Here is a 26176-nt window from a genome sequence, read left to right as displayed (position 1 = left end):
TATTTTCTCTCCTTGTTACCGAAACCCCAAAGGTCCGTTTGCTCACAGCTCAGTAGCCAATAATTGAGAGACAAATGTTGGTGTAAGGAAAGGTAGCCTTTAATCAGGAAGCCGGCAGCCTGGGGAAATGGTGGACTCATGTCTCAACAACCATCTCTGCTTTTCCCAGACTTGCCAAAGGGTTTCATAGGGACAGGTGGTGAGGGGCTGATTCATGGTGACCTAAGCAGAGACGTGCAGGAAAGTTGCAGATAAACATCAAAGAACTTCTCAAGCGGGAGCTGATTCATGGTGACCATCATCCATGAAGTCAAGGCACAGATTCAGTTCCTGTTAACCTCCAAAAGATCTAGTTAGTAAGCTAGTAAAGAATGACCACCTGCGTTAGTAATGTCTTCTATAATTATTCTGTGTGCAGTGTGAGCAAAAGCCATTATGTTCTAGCAATAACGTGAACAAGAATCATTGTAATCTAGTGTCCAGCTGCAAGCTATGTGGTTCAGGTTACAAGAGTAAGAAAACAAACTTTTTAATTAAGAAGTTTACCAAAATGGAGTCACTTCTGTTTAGCCTTTTACATCCTTTGGACTATAGCCACCCTTGTGGTATCTCACTGTGGTTTGAGTTGCATTTCCCTAATGACTAGTGGTGTTGAGCATCTTTTCATGAGCTTGCTGGCCACTTGTATATCTTCTTTGGAGTAATATCTATTCAAATCCTTTACTCATTTAAAAATATGCATTAGTCTTTTTATTATTGACTTTTAGGAGTCCTTTATGTATTCTGGTTATGATTTGCAAATATTTTCTCCCATTCTGTTGGTTGTCTTTCCACTTTCTTGATAGTGTCTTTTGAAGTACAAATGCTTGTAATTTTGATAGAGTCCAATTTATCTAGTTTTGACATTGTTTGTGCTTTAGTTGTCAAATCTGAGAAATCATTGCTTCATCCAAGGTCACAAAGATTTACACCTGTGGGGGGTCATGAGCCCTTGGCTCCAGGCCCCGTCCTGCCCCTCAATTTGTCCAAGAACCTCTGCTGCTCTTGCCCTTTGGGACTGGTGGACTGGTCCTGTCTGTGGTCTCCTTCCTTACTGGCTTCGATGGTGGCAAGGCTGAAGACGAGAAGGGGCATGGGTAGGTGCCTGACAGATCCATGGGTGTGGAAGGCTGTGAGACACCCCTAGAAAGGGCGGAGAGCAAGGCCTGACGGACTCCCCCTGCTGTTGGTGCACCTGTCCGCAGGTATCATCTGGACTTGACTTCACTGTGAACTACAAATTAGAGGTGGCAGGGTAGGGGGAGAGGAGCTAAGCAGTCACATTTTGGATGTCCACATTTTCTCTCTGTCCTGCTGGGCCAGGATTCTGAGTTCCTCACCCAGGACAATTTCATAGACCACTTTTCACTGTAGGTGGAAGAAACCCCCCATGAATTTATCATTCACCTTACATAAGTGTTTGTATTTTTTTTGGACCTCCTTGGTGCTCTGCTTGGAAGCATTGATTACATTGTATAATGTTGAATATAATAATTATCCTGATTTAAGCCTCATATATTGCACACAGGTAATGATATTTAACTCTGTACCCCATAGATATGTACAATCAACTATGTTACAATAAAAAAAAAAGTTTTACCGCAACACAGCCATAGACAATACAAAACAAAATGAAAAAACAGAATCTGCTGTGCCTCCTGCAGGCTGAAGCTGGAGAGGCTGGAAGTAGTTGTAGACTGGTGTCTGGCGTGTCCCTGGTGTCAGTTGCTCCCTGGCTGGCTGCAAACTCCTACTGCAAGTCCCAGTGAAAGCTCTGCCCTCCACCTGTATCCCTATCACAATGACCTGGGCCAGGTACTTGGCCATGGTGGCTGCTCTGCTTTGGCACTGCTGACTGGCTTCCCGGCCCCACAGCACCAGCTCCCAAATTCATTCTTTTGCGTGTGGATATCCAGTTTTCCTGGCATCATTTGTTGAAAAGACTATTCTTTCCCTTTGGATTATCTTGGTGTCTTTGTTAAAAAGCAACATACTCCTCTAAACAGGGAACACGGTGCCAGGGCTGCTGTGGATGCAGACAGGATCCCGGAGGCCGGGGCCGCACTGAAGGCGGCCAGCAGCCCTATTCAGGATTTGAGGTTTCAGGCCGGCATAAAAGAAGATTCCTGGGAGCACCTGAGCCACGCTGCGGGACCGACTGAACAGCCCAAGGCGGCAGCGGCTGAGAACAGGGAAGGCGACAAACCAGAGGCAGAGAGTGAGCGCCCGACCTGGCATAGCCCTGTGAGTGACCCCTGGCCAAGCCCTGCTCAGGGGGCTGACGCCCACCAGCTTCCGCCTGCATCACCAGGCCACTCACCACCCCGGGGCTGCCTCCATTTTCCCAGGTGCTGGCAGCTCTGGCCCCACTTGGCTCGGCTCCTCACAGAGCCTTCCCACTTGCTTGCCCCGGCACGGGGCTTTCCGGGGCCTGCGGGCCAGCTTCCCCTCCCACTCCCTCCATGGTTCTCTGGCGGGGCTGGTCGCGTGGGGTGTCCCTGGCCAGTGTCGGGAGGGCAAGGAAGTACGGGCGGGGCCGACTGTCACTCCACTACACCCTGGACTCCGGCCCCCGGTAAACTTCCTGTTACTGGGAGGCAGATACCATCTCTGCGACCACCAGTTTGGAAAAACGCCTAACCAATTTCTGGTTGGGAATAGTGTGGTAGGAGAGTTCCCAGGTCCGCTTGAACCTGCCGGAGAGCTGGCTGCAGGCGGGCGCTAGACTCGGTCCATGCCGGGGAGATACAAAGGTGAACAAGTCCCGAGAAAGATCTACACGGTGCTACAAAGGCACCCAGAGTGACCGGTCGTCTGTGCCTAGCAGAAACCTGGTAGACTTCCTGGATGAGGCAGTGCTGAGCAGGGTCTTGAAGGCCCAGCTGATAGACGAGGGTTGCAGAAGACATGTCCCAGCCCAGCACAGTGCGCACAGAGTGGGGAGACGTGCGGCCAGGGAGGCGGAGACTTGACAGAAACCACACACCCTGTGGGGTGGCCACTGCACGATCCAACAGCCTGGGCCAGAGCACACAGAACAGGGAGAAGTCCTGCACGGGAAGTGAAAGCTCAACAGAGATCACACACCCTGTGGTATGTGATCCACCAGCCCAGCAGAGTCCAAGCTGACCAGAAAGGTGGCTCCCTGGAGAGGCCCAAGACCCGAGGCAACCATACACACAAGGCACTAGAGGCCAACTGAGCAGTCACGGAGGTAGCCATACGAAATTGGCAACCACAGCAACATCTTAGTTAGTCATTAGTCTCAAACCGGTGGACTGTGAAACCCCCTGTCACAATGAATAAACATAAAAAAAAAGATACCAGAAATACAAAAAATCAAGAAAGTACACCAACAAAAGTTAATAAATCTCAAACTCTAGATCCTATAGAACAAGAAGCCCTTGAAATGACTGACAAGGAATTTCGAGTGATAATTCTAAGGAAATTGAATGAGATACAAGAAAACTCAGCTAGACATCATGATGAAATGAGGAAAAGTATACAGGATCTGAAAGAGGAAATGTACAAGGAAATCAATGTCCTGAAAAAAAATGTAGCAGAACTTGCTGAACTGAAGAAGTTATTCAGCGAAATAAAAAACACAACGGAGAGCTTAACCAGCAGGCTTGTCGAAGTTGAAGAGAGAACCTCTGAACTTGAAGATGGGATGTTTGAAATAACACAAGCAGACAAAAAGAAAGAAAAAAGAATCAAAGGCATTGAAGAAAATCTGAGAGAGATATCAGACAACCTTAAGCGCTCAAATATCCGAGTCATGGGTATTCCAGAAGGGGAGGAAAATGGAGATTCCATTGAAAACATATTCAACAAAATAGTGGCAGAAAACTTCCCAGGTATAGGAAAAATCACAGATCTTCAGATCCAGGAAGCTCAACGATCTCCAAACGTATTCAACCCAAAAAGGCCTTCTCCAAGACATGTTATAGTCAAATTGGCAAAACTCAGAGACAAAGAGAGAATCTTAAAAGCTGCAAGAGAGAAGCATCAAATAACCTATAAGGGAGCCCCAGTCAGGCTAACATCAGACTTTTCATCACAAACCCTAAAAACTAGAAAGGAATGGGATGATATATTCAAAATACTAAAAGACAAAGATTGCCAGCCAAGAATACTTTACCCTGCAAGGCTATTCTTCCGAAATGAAGGGCAAATAGTATATTTCTCAGACAAACAAAAAGTGCGGGAGTTCACTACCACACGACCACCCTTACAAGAAATACTCAAGGGAGTACAGGGTTTGGTTCCTGAAAAATAACTACCATCGCCATAAAAACCCAAGAAAAATCAAAACCCACTAGTATAATAAAAATGGCATTCATGAAGAGAAAAAAAGCAAACAAAAACGCTATCTACAACCTAAGGAACCAACAAACACAGAAAACAAACAGTAAATCAGAAAGCAAGGAACAAAAGACACCTAAGACAACCAAACAACCAATAAAATGCTAGGAATAAATCAACACCTTTCAATAACAACTCTTAATGTAAAAGGCTTAAATTCCCCAATCAAAAGACACAGACTGGCCGACTGGATCAAAAAGCAGGACCCAACTATATGCTGCCTACAAGAGACCCACCTCACCCATAAAGATTCACATAGACTAAGAGTGAAAGGATGAAAAAAGATTTACCATGCAAACAGAAAAGAAAAATGAGCTGGAGTAGCTATTCTTATATCTGACAAAATAGACTTTAAACTAAAAACCATAAAAAGAGACAATGAGGGACACTATTTAGTGATAAAAGGACTGATCCATCAAGAAGACACAACAATCATAAATATGTACACACCCAATGTTGGAGCAGCCAGATTTATAAAACAAACTCTATTAGACCTAAAGAAGGAAATAGACACTAATACCATAATAGCAGGGGACCTGAACACCCCACTGTCAATATTAGACAGATCATCTAGGCAAAGAATCAGTAGAGAAACACAAGATCTAAACAAGACTCTAGACCAATTGGAATTGGCAGATATCTACAGAACATTCCACCCAACAACCTCAGAATATTCATTCTTCTCATCAGCACATGGATCATTCTCCAGGATAGATCACATATTAGGTCACAAATCAAGTCTCAATAAATTCAAAAAAATTGGAATTATCCCATGTATTTTCTCAGACCACAATGAGAAATGAATAACAAACGAAACTCTGGAAACTATACAAACACATGGAAATTAAACAGCATTCTACTTAATGACATATGGGTCCAAGAAGAAATCAAGCAGGAAATCAAAAAATTTATTGAAACTAATGAAAGCAATGATACATCATACCAAAACCTGTGGGATACTGCAAAAGCAGTATTAAGGGGGAAATTTATTGCATTAAATGCTCACTTCAGAAGAATGGAAAGATGGCAAGTGAACAACCTAACACTTCACCTTAAAGAACTAGAAAAACAAGAACAATCCAAACCTAAAGTTAGCAGACGGAAAGAAATCATTAAGATCAGAGCAGAACTGAATGAAACTGAAAACCAAAAAACAATTCAAAAGATCAACGAATCAAAAAGTTGGTTTTTTGAAAAGATAAATAAAATTGACAAACCATTAGCATGGCTAACAAAAAAAAGAAGAGAGAAGACTCAAATAACAAAAATTATAAATGAAAAAGGCGATATTACAACTGATTCATCTGAAATACAAGGAATCATTCGAGACTACTATAAACAACTATACGCCAACAAATTTGAAAATCTGGAGGAAATGGATAAATTTCTGGACACACACAAGCTCGCAAAACTGAACCATGAAGACGTAGAAAATTTGAACAGACCAATAACAATAAAGGAGATTGAAGCTGTTATCAGAAGACTCCCAACCAAGAAAAGCCCAGGACCAGATGGATTCACAGCAGAATTTTACCAAACATTCAAACAGGAATTGACACTGATTCTTTACAAACTATTCCAAAAGATTGAAACAGATGCAAATCTCCCAAACTCATTCTATGAAGCAAACATCATCCTGATATCAAAACCAGGTCAGGTAAAGATATAACCAAAAAAGAAAACTACAGGCCGATATCCTTGATGAATATAGATGCAAAAATCCTCACTAAAATACTAGCAAATAGAATACAGCAACACATATGTAAAATTATTCACCACGATCAAGTGGGATTCATCCCAGGGATGCAAGGTTGGTTCAACATATGCAAATCAATAAATGTGATACACTATATTAATAAAATCAAACACAAGGACCATATGATCATCTCTATAGATGCTGAAAAAGCATTTGATAAAATTCAGCACTCATTCATGACAAAGACCCTGTATAAGTTAGGTATAGAGGGAAAGTATCTCAACATAATTAAAGCCATATATGACAAACCCACTGCCAATATCATCCTGAATGGGGAAAAGCTGAAAGCTTTTCCTTTAAGAACAGGAACTAGACAAGGATGCCCACTCTCACCACTCCTATTCAACATAGTGTTGGAAGTACTAGCCAGAGCAATCAGAGAAGAGAAGGAAATAAAGGGCATCCAGATTGGAAAAGATGAAGTCAAACTGTCCCTGTTTGCAGATGACATGATCCTATATATCGAACAGCCTAAAACCTCTACAAAAAAACTGCTGGAATTGATAAATGATTTCAGCACAGTAGCAGGATACAAAATCAACACACAAAAATCAGTAGCATTTCTTTTCTCCAATAGTGAACATGCAGAAGGAGAAATCAAGAAAGCCTGCCCATTTACAATAGCCACCAAAAAAATAAAATACTTAGGAATTGAGTTAACCAAGGAGGTGATAAATCTCTATAATGAGAACTACAAACCACTGTGAGAGAAATTAGAGAGGATACAAGAAGATGGAAAGATATCCCATGCTCTTGGATTGGAAGAATCAACATAGTGAAAATGTCCATACTACCCAAAGTGATATACAAATTCAATGCAATCCCCATCAAAATTCCAAAGACATTTTTCTCAGAAATGGAAAAAACTATCCAGACATTTATATGGAACAATAAAAGACCACGCATAGCCAAAGCAATGCTGAGCAAAAAAAATAAAACTGGAGGCATAACACTACCTGACTTTAAGCTATACTACAAAGCTATAATAACCAAAACAGTATGGTACTTGCATAAAAACAGACACACTGATCAATGGAATAGAATAGAGAATCCAGAAATCAACCCACACACTTACTGCCATCTGATCTTTGACAAAGGCACCAAGCTTATTCACTGGGGTAGGGACTGCCTCTTCAGCAAATGGTGCTGGGATAACTGGATATCCATATGCAGGAGAATGAAACTAGATCCATACCTCTCACCGTATACTAAAATCAACTCAAAATGGATTAAAGATTTAAATATACACCCTGAAACAATAAAACTTCTTAAAGAAAACATAGGAGAAACACTTCAGGAAATAGGACTGGGCACAGACTTCATGAATACGACCCCAGAAGCACGGGCAACCAAAGGAAAAATAAACAAATGGGATTATATCAAACTAAAAAGCTTCTGCACAGCAAAAGAAACAATTAACAGAGTTAAAAGACAACCAACAGAGTGGGAGAAAATATTTGCAAAATATACATCTGACAAAGGATTAATATCCAGAATATATAAGGAACTCAAAAAACTTTACAAGAAGAAAACAAGCAACCCAATTCAAAAATGGGCAAAAGAGCTAAGTAGGCATTTCTCTAAGGAAGATATACAAATGGCCAACAGACATATGAAAAAATGCTGAACATCACTCAGTATCCAGGAAATGCAAATCAAAACCACACTGAGATACCATCTAACCCCAGTTAGGATGGCTAAAATCCAAAAGACCCTGAACGATAAATGCTGGTGAGGTTGCAGAGAAAAAGGAACTCTCATACATTGTTGGTGGGACTGCAAAATGGTGCAGCCTCTATGGAAAATGGTATGGAGGTTCCTCAAACAATTGCAGATAGATCTACCATACGACCCAGCTATCCCACTGTTGGGAATATACCCAGAGGAATGGAAATCATCAAGTCGAAGGTATACCTGTTCCCCAATGTTCATCGCAGCACTCTTTACAATAGCCAAGAGTTGGAACCAGCCCAAATGTCCATCATCAGATGAGTGGATACGGAAAATGTGGTACATCTACACAATGGAATACTACTCAGCTATAAAAACGAATGAAATACTGCCATTTGCAACAACATGGATGGACCTTGAGAGAATTATATTAAGTGAAACAAGTCAGGCACAGAAAGAGAAATACCACATGTTCTCACTTATTGGTGGGAGCTAAAAATTAACATATAAATTCACACACACACACACACACACACACACACACACACACACACACACACACACACACACGCACACACACACACAAAAAACCCGGGGGGGCGGGGAGAAGATATAACAACCACAATTACTTGAAGTTGATACAACAAGCAAACAGAAAGGACATTGTTGGGGGGGAGGGGGAGGGAGGAGGGAGGGAGGGTTTGGTGATGGGGAGCAATAATCAGCCACAATGTATATCGACAAAATAAAATTAAAAAAAATAAATAAATTTAAAAAAAAAAGCAACATACTCTTTAAATTTAGCCTTATATTATGGGCATCTTTCTGTGCTAATAAACATACATCTATAGCATCTTCTAAAAATAAATTTCTATTCAAATATAACAAACATAAAGGAAAATGCAAATACCATAAGTGTTTAACTTGATCAGTTTTCAGAAAGTTTTTGCATCCATGCAACCACCTTTCAGAACAAAAATAAGACATTACTAGCACCCTGAAAGTCTCCTTCCTCCTCTCTGCTGGTCTTTACCTCCAAACTCCTCCCCAGTGGTAATCTCTATCCTGGCTCCTACCACTGTAATTTGGTTTTGCCTGTGTATATAAATGCTATCATACACTATGTATGCTTTTGCATCTGGCTTCTTTCACCCAACATTATGTCTATGAGGCTGCAGTTGTTGTGGACTGCAATAGTTAATTCATTTGCATTGGTTATTAGAATTAGAGCATGATTTTCAGTACATTCACTTAATAAATATGTATTGCATGCCAGGCCCTGTTCTAGGCCTTGGGATAAGGCAGGGAACAAGGCAGAAGTTCTTGTTCTCATGGAGCTCATGTTCTCTTGGGTGAGAGATTGACAGCAAAGACAGTAAGTAAGAATGCATAGTGTGTTGTGTCGAGATAAGTGCTATGGAGAAAAATACAAAATAAAGCAGACAAAGAGATGGGGGTGTGTATTGCAGTTATATACAGAATGGTCAGGGAAGCCCTCACAAAGACAGTCACATGTAAGCAAGGACCTGAAAGAAGTGAAGGAGGGAGCCATGTAGATTTCTAAAGGAAGAGCATTCCAGGCAGAGGGGACGGCAAATGCAAAGGCCTGGAGATGGCAGCAGGCTTGGCATATTCCTGGAGCAGCTAGGAGATCAGTGTGGCTGCAACAGAGGGAATGAGAGGAGAGTGTGAGAAGCGGGGTCGGAGAGGGTGTTAGGGGCCAGATAGCAGTTGTAAGGATGCTGGCTTTTTCTCTGAGTGAGATGGGAACCATTGGAAGGCTTTCAGCAGAGGAAGGACATAATGTAACTTCTTCTTCTTCTTCTTTTTTTTTTTAACAGAATCACCCTGGATGCTATATTGAAGACTGTAGTTGTAATCATGGAGAATGGCTAGGAGCTCCTGCCACAATCCAGAGATGCCAGCGATTTGGATCCAGATGGTGTTGGGTATGGTAGATATGGTGAGAAGTGGCTGCATTCCGAAATATTTTGAAGGTCAAGCTGAAAACTGGCTCCTGGGTTGAATGTGGAGTATGAGAGAAGACAGGTTGGTTGTCTTGCAGGTTCTGATGCTCTGTCAGTTTTCTTAAGTAATCTACCATTTGGCATTTGGGAGGTTTCTAGCTTTTCTAGATCTGTACACCACCTGGAATGATTTCCCTGGGTAGATGCAGTCCTTCTAATGCAGCATTTCCCAGCCTCAGCAGACTGTGCACCACTAGTACAGATATTCACCTGGAAGCAGTGTGGGGTAGTGGTTCGAGTATGACCTTTGGTGCCAGAGGCCTGGGACAAATCCCAGCTCTGCTGTCCCATTCGGGCAGGTTAATTAACTTTTCTGTGCCTCAGTTTCTTCATCTATAAGTTAGGGATAATAATAGCCAATACCCTGTAGGAGGAATTAACTGAGTTAATGTATGTAAAGCCTAGCACACAGTAAGCACCACGTAAATATCAGTTATTTTCATTATTTTTCCTTAAATTCATTTCATATTTTTAAAAAACCCAAATACAAGTGTTTTAAACGGAACATATGTTAATACCTTAAAAGGAGAACCAGTGTCACTTGCTTGGGAGAATAGGAAATTGCAAAATAAAATAAATTCAGTGGAAACAAAACAATGCTATTAAGTTCTAGTTAGATATTGTTTCAGAGCCAACTAGACTAGGCAGTGTTAGAGAGGTGTTCAAGTCCTATTAGTACGAAACTGAGACCTCTCTCCTTCACTTAAACAGGATTGAGAAAAAAATGAAAAAAGAGGAACTTTAAATGCGCTGTCCACTCTCACCTAATATGTAACTCTTCACATTCTGGAAAACACTATTCTGGGAACCTCACAATATAAGGCTTTGGATATCTATGGACTTAACTGATCTCTCAAAGGTGTGTCCAGATCAGTTAAGTCCCTAGACATCCGAAGCACCAACAGCCTTCCTAGCTTTTCATTTCACAGGATATGGTGAGTGAGTGAGTGAGTGAGGGAGTGTGTGTGTGTGTGTGTGTGTGTGTGTGTGTGTGTGTGTTGGGTGGGTGTGGAGGCAATGTGTCCCAGAAAGGGGAACACGCTTGCCCACGGCAGTCTAGGTCTGCAGGCAGCCCCGGCCTCTTTCTGGCCAGCTGCCCCGCCCCCCCCCCCCCCCCCCCCCCCGGTCCCAGATGAGTCCTTGCCAACCAGAGAGGCTGGCCCTGCACGCCAGGACAGGACCGGGTGCGGCGGCCTTGGCAGAGCAGGCGGGGGGTGGGCAGGGAGCGGGGGCGGGGCCAAGAGCCAGCACCGCCCAGCGGGAGCCGGAGCCGGAGCAGCAGCCTGGAATCGTGGCTCTCACCCCGGCAGTGGCGAAGCCGGCGGCTCGGCGGTAAGTGCTCTCTCCAGGTGCGCGGCTTGTGCCTGGGGGACGGGGAGGCCGTGGGCACCGAGGGTCCCGACCGTGGGGACTCGGACACCTGGCTTGGAGCCGTCCTTGCCCCTTGGCTTGGGGAGGGGCTGACTCGGTTTCCCCTGGGGGAGTCCTGAGGTTTAGATGGGCAGTAGAAGGAAAGGGGGCATCTCGAGGTTGGGGACCCTCTGGCGGGCTGTGACTACAGAGGATGGGGAGTCTTGGGGGCTTGGGCAGAACTTCCAGGCACCCATGAGCCTTTGAGGTCTGAGGAGAGGCTGTGACTTGGGGGTTGCAAGGGCTGTGGAGGGGGAACCTGCAGAATAAGTCCTAGCTGGGGAATGAGGAGACCCAGCTTCAGGTCTCAGCGGGGGGCGGGAGGGGCTCTCCTTTCCGAGTTCCTCTCTGTCTGTGGGCCTCAGTTTCCCCATGCCGGTGAGTGGGTGGGTGTAAGTGAGAGAATCTGCCTGGATGATCTCTAACCCTCCCTGCTGCTGTGTACCCCATAGGGGAGTCTCCTGCCTCCTCCTTCCCCCTGGGTGGGTGTGAGACCCCCATTCAAACCCCATTGCTGTGGGGACAGGCCCACAGCAGGGCCTGCCCAGAGCCCACCCTTCAGGCTGTTTCCCCTCCCCTTCGCTTCTCAAGTCAGTGGACAGCCACCTGCTCCTACCTGAATTCCAGCAAACTAAAAAGCCACCCTTCCCTCAAATCCCCTCAGGGAGGGTCTTCTGCAGCTCGGTGAGAGCTGTAGTCTGGACCCCTGGCTCCAAGTTTGTTCTGACCTCTCTTGCTCTTTCTGAGCTGTTAGGCTCCCTGCCTATGGCCTCAGTTTCCCCATGTGCTGTGACCTGGCTTCCTCCAAGGAGGCCTCCTTGTTCCACAGAGGAGAAAAACCTCTCCTGTCACCTCTTGGTGAAGAAGTCCAAAGTGATGTCCCCACTGCCTCTGCTCTCCTGTTCCTATCACTCTGCTGTGTGTCTGCTGTAGCCACTGACTTTTTTGGTTACTCAAGGCCCCTTTGCCTCTCTGTACACTAGGATCTGAGGCAGGAAGCAGCCCCATCTAGCCTACCTCCCTCCCTCCAGTGCAGAATTTCTCTGCTGCATATGCCCAGTGATAGGGAGCTTGTTACTTACGAGGCAGCTGTTCGGTGTCCTGCAGCTCTTGTTTCATTTAGCTAAAATCCCTGGCTGGCAGATTCCACCTGTTGGTTCCAAATCTGCCTCCTGGAGCTATAGGGAGTAAATAAATCCATTTTTCCATGCATTCAAGCAATCTTCATTGATGCACTGGATGAGACACTGGGGATATAGCAATGGAAAAAAATCTGACAAAACTACCTGCCCTCATGGAGTGCACATTCTGGAAAGAAAAGCAATGAGATAAATAAGTTCACAGCATGTCAGGTGGTGAGAAGTGCTATGGGCAAAAATAGCAGGGGATGGGGTGGTGGGGTTGGGTATTGCGGTTTTATATAACATAGTCAGGGAAGGCCTCTCTGAGACAGTGACAACTGAGCAAAGTCTTAGGAGGTGATGGGGGAGCCATGTTAATATCTGGGGGACAGAAGGGTAGTCGCAGAAGGAAGAGAAGAGCTCGTGCAAAGGCCCTGAGGCAGAAACATCACAGGCAGAAGCAGGCCTGGCTTGTTCTAGGAGCCAGGAGGAGGCCAGTATGGCTGGAGCAGGATGGGTGAGGAGTGGGTGGGGGATTAGGAAAAAATGAATGCAGAGTGGTAAGGGGTGGGGAAGTGGGGGTCTGTCACATAGGGCCTTGAAGGTCACTGTGAAGGCTTTGGTTTTCATTGAGTGCTGTGGGAGCTGCTGGAGGGCTTTGAGCAGAAGAGTCACTTGCTCTGACTTAGGATATAGCCGGTTCATTTAGCTGTGGGGTGGAGAATGGACTGTAGTGGGGTGAGGGCAGAAGGAGGGACCAGTGTGGGGACCACTGCTGTCATTCTGGGGAGAGGTCATAGGAACTTGCACCACGGCATGGAGATGGTAAAAAAAAATCTGTGATTTTCAGATTGGAGATATTTTGCAGGTTGGGTTGATAGGATTTGGGATGCAAGAGAAAGGTGGAGTCAAGGATGACTCAGGTTTTTGGACTGAGCATCTGGAAGTTTGGAGCTGCCGTCAGCTGAGATGGGAGCCATTTAGGGGGAGGTTCAGGAGTTTGCTTTTGTGCTTGTCAAGTTTGAGATGCCCATTAGGCATCCAAGTGATGTTGAGTAGGCACTTGGTAAGAATTTAATGGAGAAGTTGGACCTGGCAGTAGAATGTTGGGCATCACAAAATAGCTGTTATTTAGAGCCGTAAGAGCAGGTGGGCCCGCCTAGAGAGCAAGTGATAGGGAGAAGAGAAGTCCAACCATCAAGTTCTGGGGCCCCCAGCATTAGGAACCAGCAAAGGAGACAGAGAAACAGCCAGTGAGGTGGGAAGAAAAAGAGTCCGGGTGTTCTGGATGGTGGTGAGGAAAGCGCTTCAAGGAGGAGGAGAGAGCAATTAGGACCAATGCCTTTGGCAGAGCAATCGCCATGTGGGCTGGGAACTGAGAGCTGAGTAACACGAGGGAGGTCCGCTGGTGGCCTTGACAAAGCAGTCTGGGGGAGAGGACCCTATTGGAGGGGATGGCAGGGGAGAACTTGGAGCAGCAGTACAGGCAACAGACAAGGAGACCTGCTGTAAAGGGGGCTGAGAAATAGGATTGGAGGGCCGGCCCTGTGGCTCACTCGGAAGAGTGCGGCGCTGGTGGCGCCATGGCCACGGGTTCGAATCCTATACAGGGATGGCTGGTTCGCTCACTGGCTGAGCTTGGTGCGGACCACACCGTGCTGAGGGTTGCGATCCCTTTACTGGTAAAAAAAAAAAAAAAAAAAAAAAAAAAAATGGATTGGAGCCATAAGGGGAGGGGGGTCAAGAGAGGGCTTTGCTTTTACTTGTGATGGAGAAATTACAGTATGTTTGTGCACTAGTGAGAACTGTTCTCTTAGAGAGAGAAGCTCAGTGAAGGGGAAAGAGAATGGAGGATGGTTGGGGGAAGGGAAGGGGATGGATCCAGTGCCGTAGGGGAGGCTTGGCCCCACCTGGGACCCAGGACAGTTCAGAAATTGGGCTTTCCTGGGCCTCCGTCTCCTGTCTGTAGGGGGCCAGTCGGCTGAGATTCCAGCACCTAAGCAAAGCAACTGGCTCTTGGCCCCAGAGAAAGCAGGCTGGCTATGGTCTCAGGAAGGAAGGAGGTGTCAGGGCTCAGGCCTGGGCTTGGGGATAAGGGAGGGCCCATGTGGGTTACCCCTTGACCCTCTGATTTAGCAAGGCAGTGCCCCTTTCTCTGTATGAGCCTCCCCTTGGAGAGGGCAATAGTGACTCTGAAGTTGTAGTAATTGAAGTAGAGAAGAAATAGAAATGGAGATAGATTGATGTATTTAGTCTGAAGAGGGGAGGTCTGACCAGGCAATAAAGGGGCAAGAGGTAGGATTTTAGGGACAGTTTTATGAAATAGGTGATGAATGAACATCTCTGTGTTTTCTGTCTCTCTACCAATTTAAACTGAAGCAGGAGAAACTTAAGCTAGATATAATGAGGAACTTCCTGAACTGGTGAACTTCCTGAGCTGGTTAGTCAGGACAGCACCAAAGCCAGGTCCTTCTTCCCAGATGTTTAAGCTGAGACAGGGCAATGCCTACTCAAAGACAGGGGGATGGCTGAATTGGTCCTTGGGGAGTCTCCCTGCTCTGAGGTTTCTGGAAGAAGGCCCGGGAAGAGATGGGACTTTCCAGCTGCTGGTGTGAGGACAGAGTGCCAAGCCTTGTGGCTTGGGCCTGCCTTTCCCTCTTGGTGTCCACAGAACCCTAGTGTCACTAGCTGGTGTGTATGACTTAAGCAACTGTCAGGCTGCCTCACTTACCTGCAGCTTGTCCCCTTGTGGGCGAGCACATCTGTTGGTGTGTCTCATGTCCCCAGTGGGGTCTTTCAGTGAGGTCATGGTGGATTCACCAGGCTTTGTGCCAGAACTGCTGAGAATTACCTGGCTCTGGTGGCCTGGTTGGCCAACTCTTGCTTCCGTTCCATCCTTTTGGGATTTTCCCTGGAGGTGAGGTCTGTGGACAGATCTAGACCTGCCAGTCCTGTGCCGCTGGGCTCTTGTCTTCCTGCTCAAGACTTGCCCACAGATGGCTTTGCCATGCCTGCTGCCCCAAGCCTGATGAGCTTTGGCGAGTGGTTTGTGTGCATGTGTGTTTGTGTCTAGGCTCTCCTGATGAGAAGAAAGGAGCAGGTGTCCCTCCTCAGGTAGCCTCTGGGTAAATGGAGCAGGCATTGTCCTATTGCAGCTTAACTTTCAGCCTTCTTTAATTCCTGGCTGTGCATATACTTGCCAGTCCTGGGGTCAGAGGGAAAGTGCTAACCCATTTCTGGGCTGTTCTCTGAGGAGGGTGAATTGTTAGTTATTTTCCCCAGGATCTGGACAAGGGTGGCTGTGGGGGCTGCTGTTGTATTCTTGGCTGGCATTTCCACAGCTGAGAACCACTCCAGGGTCAAGCCCAGAGCTCATCCTACCCCCTTCCTGTCCTCTCCTCCTCCGCCTTCCCTTCCCCCCCACCCCCTGGCCCTTGGCTGGTCTGCTTTGATGCGGGCACAGACAGGAGGAGACCTGCTTGGCCAGGGAGAACTACTTCAGTTCCTGGTTTACAGCAGCTTCTGCCATGGAGACAGAAGCCCTCCCTTCCAAGATGCTAGACACAAAGGTAACCTCACTGCCTCAGTTTCCCCATCTGACCAGCACAAGGCCTCCAGTCTGTGTATTGGCGGCTTTCTGAGTTGGAGATTTCTCCTTTTGTTTACCTTGGCTGCCGTATGAGGATGGACACAGAGTGTTCCAGCCTCTCCCCTCCCTCAGTGGATTTTTGATTCATGAACGCTCCCATGGTGCCACCGCTGTGCCCAGCGCTGGGCCAAGATTAGGGATGCCAGGATGAGCGAGACTCAGGCTCTAACATGGGCCAAGCAGGGAGTGAGACATTAAAACAGTCAACAAGAAAGATGCAAAATCCCCAGGCTTCTTGGCGACTGCTCCCTTGTGTGACTCGGAATGTCCCTGATTTATAAAAAGGAGCAGGCTTTCCTCTTCTTTTTCCATGGCTACGCCCTTTCACTTTCATTTTCTCTGGGCAGTTCACCAGCCTTTGTGTCTGGACCCTGTGACAATTATAGAACTGACCAAATTGAGAGATTTTCTCTGCTGCTCAGGAACCTTCCCAGGCCTAGAAGCTCCTGGAGGCCACTTCCCCTCAAGTGCCCAGAACCCAGAGTCTGCAGGGTGAGCCCATAGTAAGTCATTGAACAACAGCGGCAGCTGTAATGCGTGGTGGTGAGGGCTGGGACAGAGGTGGGGGCCTAAGGGCAAGTGCGCGGGGAGCGTGTTGACAGGGACAATGCACTAGTAAGCTTTGAACCAACTTAGTTTGCACTGTGATTTTTCACTTCACCTTGATTGCGATCTTTATGGCAATGTTGTGGGTCTACCCGTTGAGGTAGCCGTGGATTATATGCACAGGGATGGGCCTGGGCCCCTATGGTGAATGTTATAAATATAAGGGAGTAAAAGGCTTGCTTTCTGGGGTTGTAGTCCTTGGGTTCAAATTCTAGCTCCACTTTGTCTAGCTGTGACAGTTGTATAAATCACTTAGCCTCTCTGTACCTCAGTTTCTTCATCTGTAATATGAGGCTGATTGTAGTGCTTACTTCAGAGTGGTTGGGAGGGTTAAGTGAATTCATACAGGAAAGCACTTAGAATGGTGCCTGGCAGGTAGTAAGTGCTTAATAAACAGTAGCTATTACTGAAGCTGCTGTGGCCTGAATCTAGCCAGCATGGAAGAGCCCTCTCACCCTGCCTCGAAGAGATTGAATTCCTTGATCCCTTGGGAGACAGGTGCTCTTAATATTAGCTTAAGCCTTTTAAAACTTCTTAAGCCAGGGATGAAGCATAGATATGTGCTGACCAGATGGGGAAACTGAGGTAGCAAGGTTACCTTTATGTCTGGCAGCTTGGGAGGGAGGGCATCTCCACAGTGGAGGCTGCTGTAAATCGGGAACTAAAATAGTTCTCCTTGGCCAAGCAGTTCTCCCTGTGCCCACATTCAAGCAGAGGAGCCAAGAGTGGGGTTGGGGGAGGGGAGGAGGAGAGGACAGGAAGGGTTAGGATGATTTATTTCTTGGCTGCTTCAAGCTCTCTGTGGGGCTGTGAGCTGGTTTCTTGCTTTCTCCGGGCCTCAGTTTGCACATCTGTACCATGCAGAGCTTGGATTGGATAATGTCTGAGGGCAGAACTGTGGCTGACTTGGACCTGGGGAGGGGCTGACCTGCCTGGCTTCGGGAGAAGTCCTGTACTGACTTTGCTCTCCTCCCCAGGTTGTGAAATGTGCTCCCAGGAGGCTTTTCAGGCACAGAGGAGCCAGCTGGTGGGGCTGCTGGTCTCGGGGTCCCTGGAGGGCTTCGAGAGCATCCTGGACTGGTTGCTGTCCTGGGAAGTCCTCTCCTGGGAGGACTATGAGGGCCTCAGCCTCCTGGGCCAGCCTCTCTCCCACTTGGCTAGGCGCCTCCTGGACACTGTCTGGAAGAAGGGTGCTTGGGGCTGTCAGAAGCTCATTGCAGCTGTCCAGGAGGCCCAGGCTGATAGCCAGTTCCCCGAGCTGCATGGCCACTGGGACCCCCACTCACTCCACCCAGCCCAGGACCTGCAGAGTCACCGGCCAGCCATTGTCAGGAGACTCTACAGCCATGTGGAGGGCGTGCTGGACCTGGCACAGGAGCGGGGCTTTCTCAACCAGTATGAAAGTGATGAAATCAGGTTGCCGATCTTCACGTCATCCCAGAGGGTAAGGCACTCGTGCTGGGTCAACAGAATTCACAAGAAAAGGGTGCTTAGTCACCACGACTGATTTGTCCTTGTGAAGTCAGCCGTATGGGGTAACTTGGTCTGTGGGATTTTCCCCATAAAGGTAGCCAAGCAGGTAAAGATTGTACTTCATTATTGGCAATATACCACTTCTGCTCAGGGGAAGTGTTGTGTAGTGGCCAAGACTTGGATTCTGAAGCCGGAATGAGGCAGATTCAAGGTCAGCTCCATGTGACTTCAGGCTTCTCTATGGAACTTTCCATCCTTAGTCCCTCCTGTCTCAGTTTCCACATCTATAAAACATTGATAATAGTTGTATAGTACCTATCCTACAAGGTTCTTGGGAGAATTCAGTGAGTCAATTTGTGTAATGCTTAGAATGGTGTCTGGCACATATTAAGTACCCATTAATGTTATCACTGGCTGCTGTTATTTCTGTTATGAGTGATATCCTGTATTTATACACATTTATATATTTTTATTGCTGTCTGTTTTAAATGAACAGCTCAATAGATCATAACACTTTATTATATTAAATCTGTATTTAATAACTAATGTAGCTACATACTAATATACTAATACTACATACTAATATAGTTTAAATGTCCACCTAGGCTTTCTTATATGAAATTGCATTACATCACAGATGTTCAGAGTTGGAATATAACTGCCCCTGAAAATGCAATGATTCAACAGAGAACACAAGGACAGAAAAGTGTCTATTGGGTATTTTTGAAACTCTTTGTTTTATTTTCTTCCCAACCGTGATCCTCAGGCCTCCAGTTGAGGCAGATGGAATAGTTATTAACATCCCTCTTTATAGATCGGGAAATTGAGGCCCAGGAAAGTGGTTTGGTCCACACTAACTAGTCAGTGCCGGACCTACGGCCTTCACTCATTCATTCATCATTAATTTATTCATTAATTTATTCTGCAGAATCTATTAGATGTTCACTACGTGCCAGGCTCTGTCTTAAAATCTGTTATGTTCAGAGTGTTTTGCATATAGTAGATACTTGATAAATACTTGTTGATGAAATAAATTAATTATTAAATGAATGAATAAACCAGAATTGTATTGCAGTGTTAGGATGGGCTAGTTTGGGGGAATTTCTAGTTTTTATTTTTGTCTATTTTTAAAAAATAAATTTGGTGTCCAAGTGAGTGTAGGTAAGCCTAGGTTGAGATTGATGAAATAAACTAATTTGTCTTCAAGGCTGATCTAAAGATGGCTCAAGGTAGCAAAGTATTTACAGAGCAGGCATGGTGTAGTCCCTTCTAATAAGTGCACATGAAACCTCCAATTATACCCTGAGCACCACCTCCTTGAGCCTGGCTCCAAGGGATTTATAGAAGACATATTAGTTATTATACCTACTTTGGTGTCTCTTATGATCTGTTGAGGAGAGCAAATCAACCCACCCGAGAAGTTACAAGATTGTGTTTTGTCATCTTGGATCAAGCATTCAGCAGTGTGGTCTGGTCTGGATGCTCTGAGGGTTTTGGAGAAGGTAGCCTAGATCCCTAGGGCCCAGAGGAGACAGGGCATGAATAGAGGAAGTATTTGGATTGGTGAATAAGAGAAAGTGGGATAACTAATGGATCAAAGAAGAAATCATAATGGAAATCAGAAAACATTTAGAACCAAACAATAATGAGAATATTATTTATCAAGATCTATGGGATGCAGCTAAAGCAGAGCATAGAGGGAAATTTATAACTTTAAATGCTTAGATTAGGAAAAAAGATAAGCTGAATTTTAATGATCTAAGAATCCATGTTAAGAAAGGGCTAAGTAGACAGCAAAAGCACACATTGAGGGCTGGGACTGAGCTGAGTGGGTGGAAGGGATGGTGGACAGCAGATCTGAGGATTGTAGGAGATTACAAAGGGACTGCACTGCCTGAGGTTTGAGTTTTCAGAATCCAGCCCTCTCTGAATCTTCCTTGAGCTCTGAATTTTATGATTCTCTGATTTGGTAGCCTTCAGTGGCTGAATTTCTGATTCAGTGTCGGGGGGCACTTGTGGTATATCCAATTAACATGTCCCTCCAATTGATCTTTTAATTTTCTACAAAGAAGTGGTTGTCATTTATTACAGGTTGGGGACTGAAAAATGCTGCAGAATGAAACAAAATTCAGGTTAAAGAATTAAATCTCTAAAATACCCATTGCTCCTGTTTACCGAGTGAGTGCCTGTTTGCCAGGCACTATACTCAGCCCCTTTTCTGTATTATCTCATTTAAGCCTCACTACATCCTTCCAAGTGTATAGTGTGACTACACTGTTTCCTAACAATGAAGAAACTGCCCAAATCACCCCTCTGGGAAGTGGCTGAGCTAGAATTTGAGTTCAGGCCTGTTTTCTTCCAAGCTCGTGCTCTTCTCTCCTTGTCATAAAACGTACGGGCATGATGTGGTAAACTTGCTCAATTGGGCATAACAGTTGTTGAGAAACAAGGCTGGTAACACCAGCTGTAATACCGACTGTCTGTCTGACTCATGCAGCTGCTAAAGATGATAGGGCTGAGATATCAGACTGAACTCTGAATTGCTTGGCTCCTATCATAATATTAATTTAAATGTTTTTTAATTGAAAAACGCAGCATGCCTACAGAAGAGTGTATAAATTTTTTATGTGTGGTATAAACATGTTCCCATCACCAGGTTAAGAAATAGAATGCTACCAGTACCTGGGCCCTTCTTCAATTGCACCTACTAGATGTAACCACTAGCCTGACTTTTGTGTTAACCATTCCTTTGCTTTTCATTATAGTTTTAGCATCTTTTAAGATAAATCTCCAAACAATATATTGTTTTATTTTGAAAAACTGAGTAGCAAGCCAAACATAGCTGTGTAAGGAAAGGATAATATTGACCTTTCTTAGAGGAAGGCTCCCAGGTCAGGGCAGCGGACCAGGGTCTCAGGAACATATTCTGGCTTCACCTTCCATGGGAGTTTATAAGAGCCCCTTCTGGGAAGTTGGGGGACAAGGTCATGAATGAGTCTGGGGAAACATAGGGCTCATTACAGCTGGAGGACCTCATGGGGCCACTGTGAGTCAGGAACTGGGTGTCTAGCAGGAATATTGTCAGAGGAAGTGGGTTGTTCTATATGTTCAGTTGTAAGCTTGTCAAAGGCTATTCTAGCTCCAAGGAATAGGTCAAAGCAAAACGCTTCTGTGGGGTGAAATAAATGTCATCAGCAGACTCAGGTAGCAGGAACTGAGAGAAGGAATGATAATTATTCCACGGTGAAGACCAGCCAAATAGATAAGGATTAGGGCCAGGCATGCTAGCACATCTAGGAGATAACTGCCCTCAACATGTCTCAGTCTTGAGTCACTGCTCCATTCTGTCTGAGCTGGTGGCCCTCTACTTGTAGTACTCAGCCATTATCCTGAGATTTCCCTTCATAGTCCTCCTGTGTTGGGTCTTCTGTATCATGAATACTATGTCTTCATCTCTCCTGGTTTACTCCATTTTGATGGATCATATCCTCCATTCAATTCTTTAGAATGAGTATATGGGTGTTAAAATTTCTGAGCTCTTACATGTCTAAAAGTTCTCTCACACTTGACTGGTAGTTTAGCTAGGTACAAAATTCTGGATTGGCCAAAATTTTCCTTCAGAATTTTGACAGCATCATTTCATTATCTTCTCAGTGCTGCTGCTAGGAATTCCAAAACCATTTTATAACTCTTTCTGGAAGCTTGTAAAATTTTCTTTTACTCCCCAACATTCTGAAATTTTGCATTTATGTGCCTTGGTATTCTTCTATTGTGCTTACCACCCAAGAGGCATTTTGTTTCTGGAAACTCATATCTTTATGTTCTGGAAAACTTTCTTGATTTTTTATCGATGATTTCCTCTCTATTTTCTCTTGCCTCTCTTTATGCAACTATTATTATTTGAATGTTAGAATTCCTTGACTGATCCTTTAATTCTTCTATTTTCCATCTCTGTGTGTTTTGTTCTACTTTTTGTATGATATTCTCAACTTTATCTTTAAACTTCTGAATTTTTCATTTTTGCTATCATACTTTTAATTTGCAAGAGCTGTTCCTTTATTATAGCATCTTGCTCTTGTTTTATGAATGCAATATCTTCTTTTACTTAGGGATTGTAACGATAGTTGGGTTTTTGTTTGTTTGTTTGTTATCCTGCATAAACTTTCTATCCTACAAGTTACTTTCCCTTTCTCCCACTTGTTTGGCTTCTATCTTCCACATTAGATGCCTTTATTTGGTATATGATAATCCGTGGTTGTCTTTCTAATGATTGAAATAGAGGACTTTAGAACTTACTGAGCATGAAGGTGAAACTTGTCTACCATGAATTTCACTGTAGACATTTGGAGAAATGGCGGTGTTTATATCTTTAGGTCTTTCCTCCTGGGCTAACCAAGTTCCCTGGGTAGACCACAGACCTTATACCTGGGGGTAAAGCCTGACTGCTGGAATTCTGGGAGCCCAGTGGTTAAGAGGGCTAGGTGGTAAGGAAAATTCTCAGCACTCAGCATTCATTTTGCCTTAGGTCATTTAAACCCTCTGAGATATGACATCCACTTCTGTAATTGTGCCCGGTATCTCATAGTCCAAGGACCCTCTCTTTTGCCCTTTCCAGAATATAAATCTTCAGAGTTTGCCATGGTGGGCAGGAATGGTTATTAGTAATTTGGAGTGGGTAAGGGAAACCGGAGATCTGTTTCATAAACCACTTTGACTTGGTTCTTCTTGTTTTAGTCATTTCCTTCAGTTCGAAAGGTACCTGATGCTGATAGTTCAGAACTCTTTCCAGATTCCAGGATATACATTGTGTGGTTTTCAATTCCTCCATTTTTTGGCTTAGGATTTGGCTTTCAGGAGTCTTCTAAGTTCATTACCATTAATTCATTCAGCAAGTCCTTGAGCCCCTTGTCTAAGCCAGGCAGTCTTCCAGGTGCTGGGGACACCTCAGTGAACAAAACGGACAAAAATCCTTATCCCGGAGCTTCTCACAGTCCTGTGGGGAGAGATAGACAATAAGCAAAAGGAAGCAAATTACAGAGTATGTTAGAAGGTAATAACGGCTGTAGAAAGTAAGTAAAGTGGGTTTGGAAGTTGAAGTCTTGGGGCGGGGTGGAGAAAAAGTGACTTCAATTTTAAATAGAATAGCCAGAGAGTTCTCAATGAGAAGATGAAATTTGAGCAAAGACTTGAAGGAGGTGAGGGAATTAGCCATGTGAATAGCTGGGAGAAGGACATTTGGACATAGGGGACAGCTGGGGCAAAGGCTCAGAGGTAGGAGCATGCCTAGTATTCTTAGGAATCAGGAGGCCAGTGAGCTAAGTGGAGTGAGCGAGGGGAAGGAGAACAGGTGAGGTCAGAGGAGGTCCTTGAGGCTGACTGTTGGACTTGGGCTTTGACTCTGAGAAACTGGGGAAGCCGTTGGGACTTTTGTAAACAGGAGTGGTATGATCTGACTTTTATTTATAAAGGATTATACTTTGGCTGTGGTTTCGAAAATAGACTGTGGGAACAGAAACAGAAGAAGGGAGACCAGTGTGGCTATGTGTCCAATGTGTATACACTGGCCACTTATGGCTATTGAGCCCTTGAAACGTGCGAGTTCCCATGGAGATCCTGTAAGTGCACAATGCACATCAGATTTTGAAGACTTAATACAAAAGAAAGAATGGAACATATCTTGCTGATTTTTTATATTGATTGCCTGTTGAAATGGTAATAATTTGGATATCTTGGGGGGTTAAATAGAATGTATGATTAAAATTTATTTCATCTATTTCTTTTTACTTTTTACAATGTGGCTGTTAGAAGATTTGAAATTACACAGGTAGCTTGCATTTGTATCTTGCATTATATTTCTACTGGATAGTGCTGTTCTGGATATACTTTGAAGGTGGAGCCAACAGGATTTGCTGATGGATTGCAGAGAGGCTTCAAGGGTGACTCCAAAACTTTGGAGCTGAACAACTGGAAGGATGGAATTGACATACTCTGAGATGAAGGCAGCTATAGGTTTGGCATGTGTGTAAGTAGATGAGGAGTTTAGTTCTGAACATGTGATACTGGAGGTGTTTCTGAAACATTTAAGTGGAGATGGAAAATGGGCAGTTGGATGTGGAAGTCCAAGGTTCAAGGGGACAGTTCAGGCTAGAGACGAAAATCTGGAAGTCATGATCACAGGTTGTATTCATGCATTCAAGCCATGAAGCTTGATGAAATCACTTCTCTTCCGAATGATTTACAACTTCCAGAATCACTTTCCCTGTCTTTGTAGGCTTGTAGGCTTATATCTTTTTTATTTTGTTTATTTTTTTAGTTATTACCTCTTTTAGAGGGAGCCAGATTGGATGTGTGTGTTCAATTCACCATCCAATACTGTATTAACTTCTTTAAACTCATATGGTTGTTTGTTTGTTTTTCTGGCCTTTGATTGTGGTGGAAGAGTGATGCCTATGAAATTGTACTGCTCCGTAGAAGCCTTGCCACACTGCTCTGTCAGCCTTTATGGAAAAATAAGGACTTTTGCTTTTCCCATAGGCAAGAAGGCTGCTTGATCTTGCCACAGTGAAGTCGAATGGATTGGCTGCCTTCCTTCTACAACATGTCCAGGAATTACCAGTCACATTAGCCCTGCCTTTTGAAGGTACGTGTATGTTCTCAGTTAGTCGGAAAGGGAAAGGAAGTCAGTGCAGATTCATGGTTAAGAGCAAACACACGTCAGTTAACATCCCACAAACTGGCTGCATAAGCCTCCTTAAAACTCAGTTTCCTCATTTTAAGGCTAACACTGCCTCAATGGGCTATTAGGAAGATTAGAGGGATGAAAGTGTGTAATATTAGCTATTAGTTTTTATTACTTCCCACACTGCATAATGATAATTGGAGCAAGAATTTACTTATTGAGGGCTAACTATAGGTGTTCCTTGCTATCCACACTCTTATTATCTGTACCAAAAAAAAATGTGGATATGCTTTTTGAGATAGGGCTCGTATCTCTTGATCTCTGAAATTTAGCTACTGATGATCAGAAACTCAAGAACCAATTGGATTTAGGTAATGTGGTATCCCTCAGTGCCCATGGTCACCAACCAAACCCTGGAATGGGAGAGGCTTGGACAGCACAGCCTGAACATACTAGGCATCCTGCCAGGTGCTTTACGGACAATACCTGCTCTTTGCAACAATCTGGAGAAGTAGGTGTTTTCTCTACATTACAGATGTGGAAACTGAGCAAGGAAGTTAAGTGATTCAGTAGAAGATCGGTCTGTTGTAAACTGTCCCCACCTACATTTTCTCTTTTCTTGGGAGAAGAAATCATCAGTTGTAAAGAGAGGATGCAAGCCTAGAACTCTCTGAGTCTTGCTCCCGCATCACCATCAGGAAAGTTCCATGGCAGTAAAGGCCCCCAAGCTGTGCATAGTGCTGGCAGATGGGTTTATAATCCTGGGCCCTGCCCTCTGTGCAGTGAGTGTGCCTGTGGGAGAGGTGTCTGGAAGCCCGTGCTGGGCATGTGGATGTGTACCATCCCATCTAAGAACAGGATATAGATATTGGTGCATGACAGGGGATGCACAGCCTGAGCAGGGTGCCCGACTTGGCCCTGGGTTCATGCTTGTTGTTGACATCATCAAGTATAGCTGGCTATTCAGGCTTTGTAACACAGTGACATGGTGTAAGATTCCTCATGCTTCTACAGGTGACAATTGACATGTTTATAAGGATACTTTAAAAAGGTCAGGGAAAAAAAAAAACTAAAGTATAACATGAAACTTTCTGTGAACTTTCTGAAGTACCTTCATATTTCTTTTTAAAATGAGAGACACTTTTTATTTTTATTTTTGAGAATTTCGATATCATTGGTGATGACTAGAAAACCATTATTGGAAATCAGGATATTGGAGAGGAAGACGGCTATCCTGTGGTCTCTGTTCAGTGCTCTTGGTATATCCAGAGGTCAGAAAGAGTGACAGCAATCATCAGCTCTGGGAACAAAAGAGGAGATGCATACATAGGGCACAAACACAGGCCACCCCTTATGACTCTACAGATACTCTGCAGTGAA

The 26176-nt window shown here is 44.7% G+C and overlaps 1 protein-coding gene and 1 pseudogene across 1 annotated transcript in view; one reads left to right on the top strand and one right to left on the bottom strand.

Annotated features, from left to right (window-relative positions):
• Positions 1 to 1317: 1317 nt before the first annotated feature.
• On the bottom strand, positions 1318 to 1866 carry LOC134387455 (mitochondrial import inner membrane translocase subunit TIM16-like; annotated as a pseudogene).
• A 9309-nt stretch (positions 1867 to 11175) lies between these two features.
• The window catches only part of NOD2 (nucleotide binding oligomerization domain containing 2), a 33357-nt gene continuing 18356 nt past the window's right edge, over positions 11176 to 26176 (top strand). The window contains exons 1-3 of the mRNA XM_063111524.1: positions 11176 to 11190; positions 17622 to 18088; positions 24652 to 24757. Of these exons, the coding sequence (XP_062967594.1) occupies positions 17630 to 18088; positions 24652 to 24757 (565 nt within the window). The 5' untranslated portion in view covers positions 11176 to 11190; positions 17622 to 17629. The remainder of the gene's footprint in view (positions 11191 to 17621; positions 18089 to 24651; positions 24758 to 26176) is intronic.

The sequence above is a fragment of the Cynocephalus volans genome, chromosome 10, assembly GCF_027409185.1.
Source record: "Cynocephalus volans isolate mCynVol1 chromosome 10, mCynVol1.pri, whole genome shotgun sequence".
Taxonomy (NCBI): Eukaryota; Metazoa; Chordata; class Mammalia; order Dermoptera; family Cynocephalidae; genus Cynocephalus; species Cynocephalus volans.
This window is presented reverse-complemented; position numbering and strand designations above follow the sequence as displayed.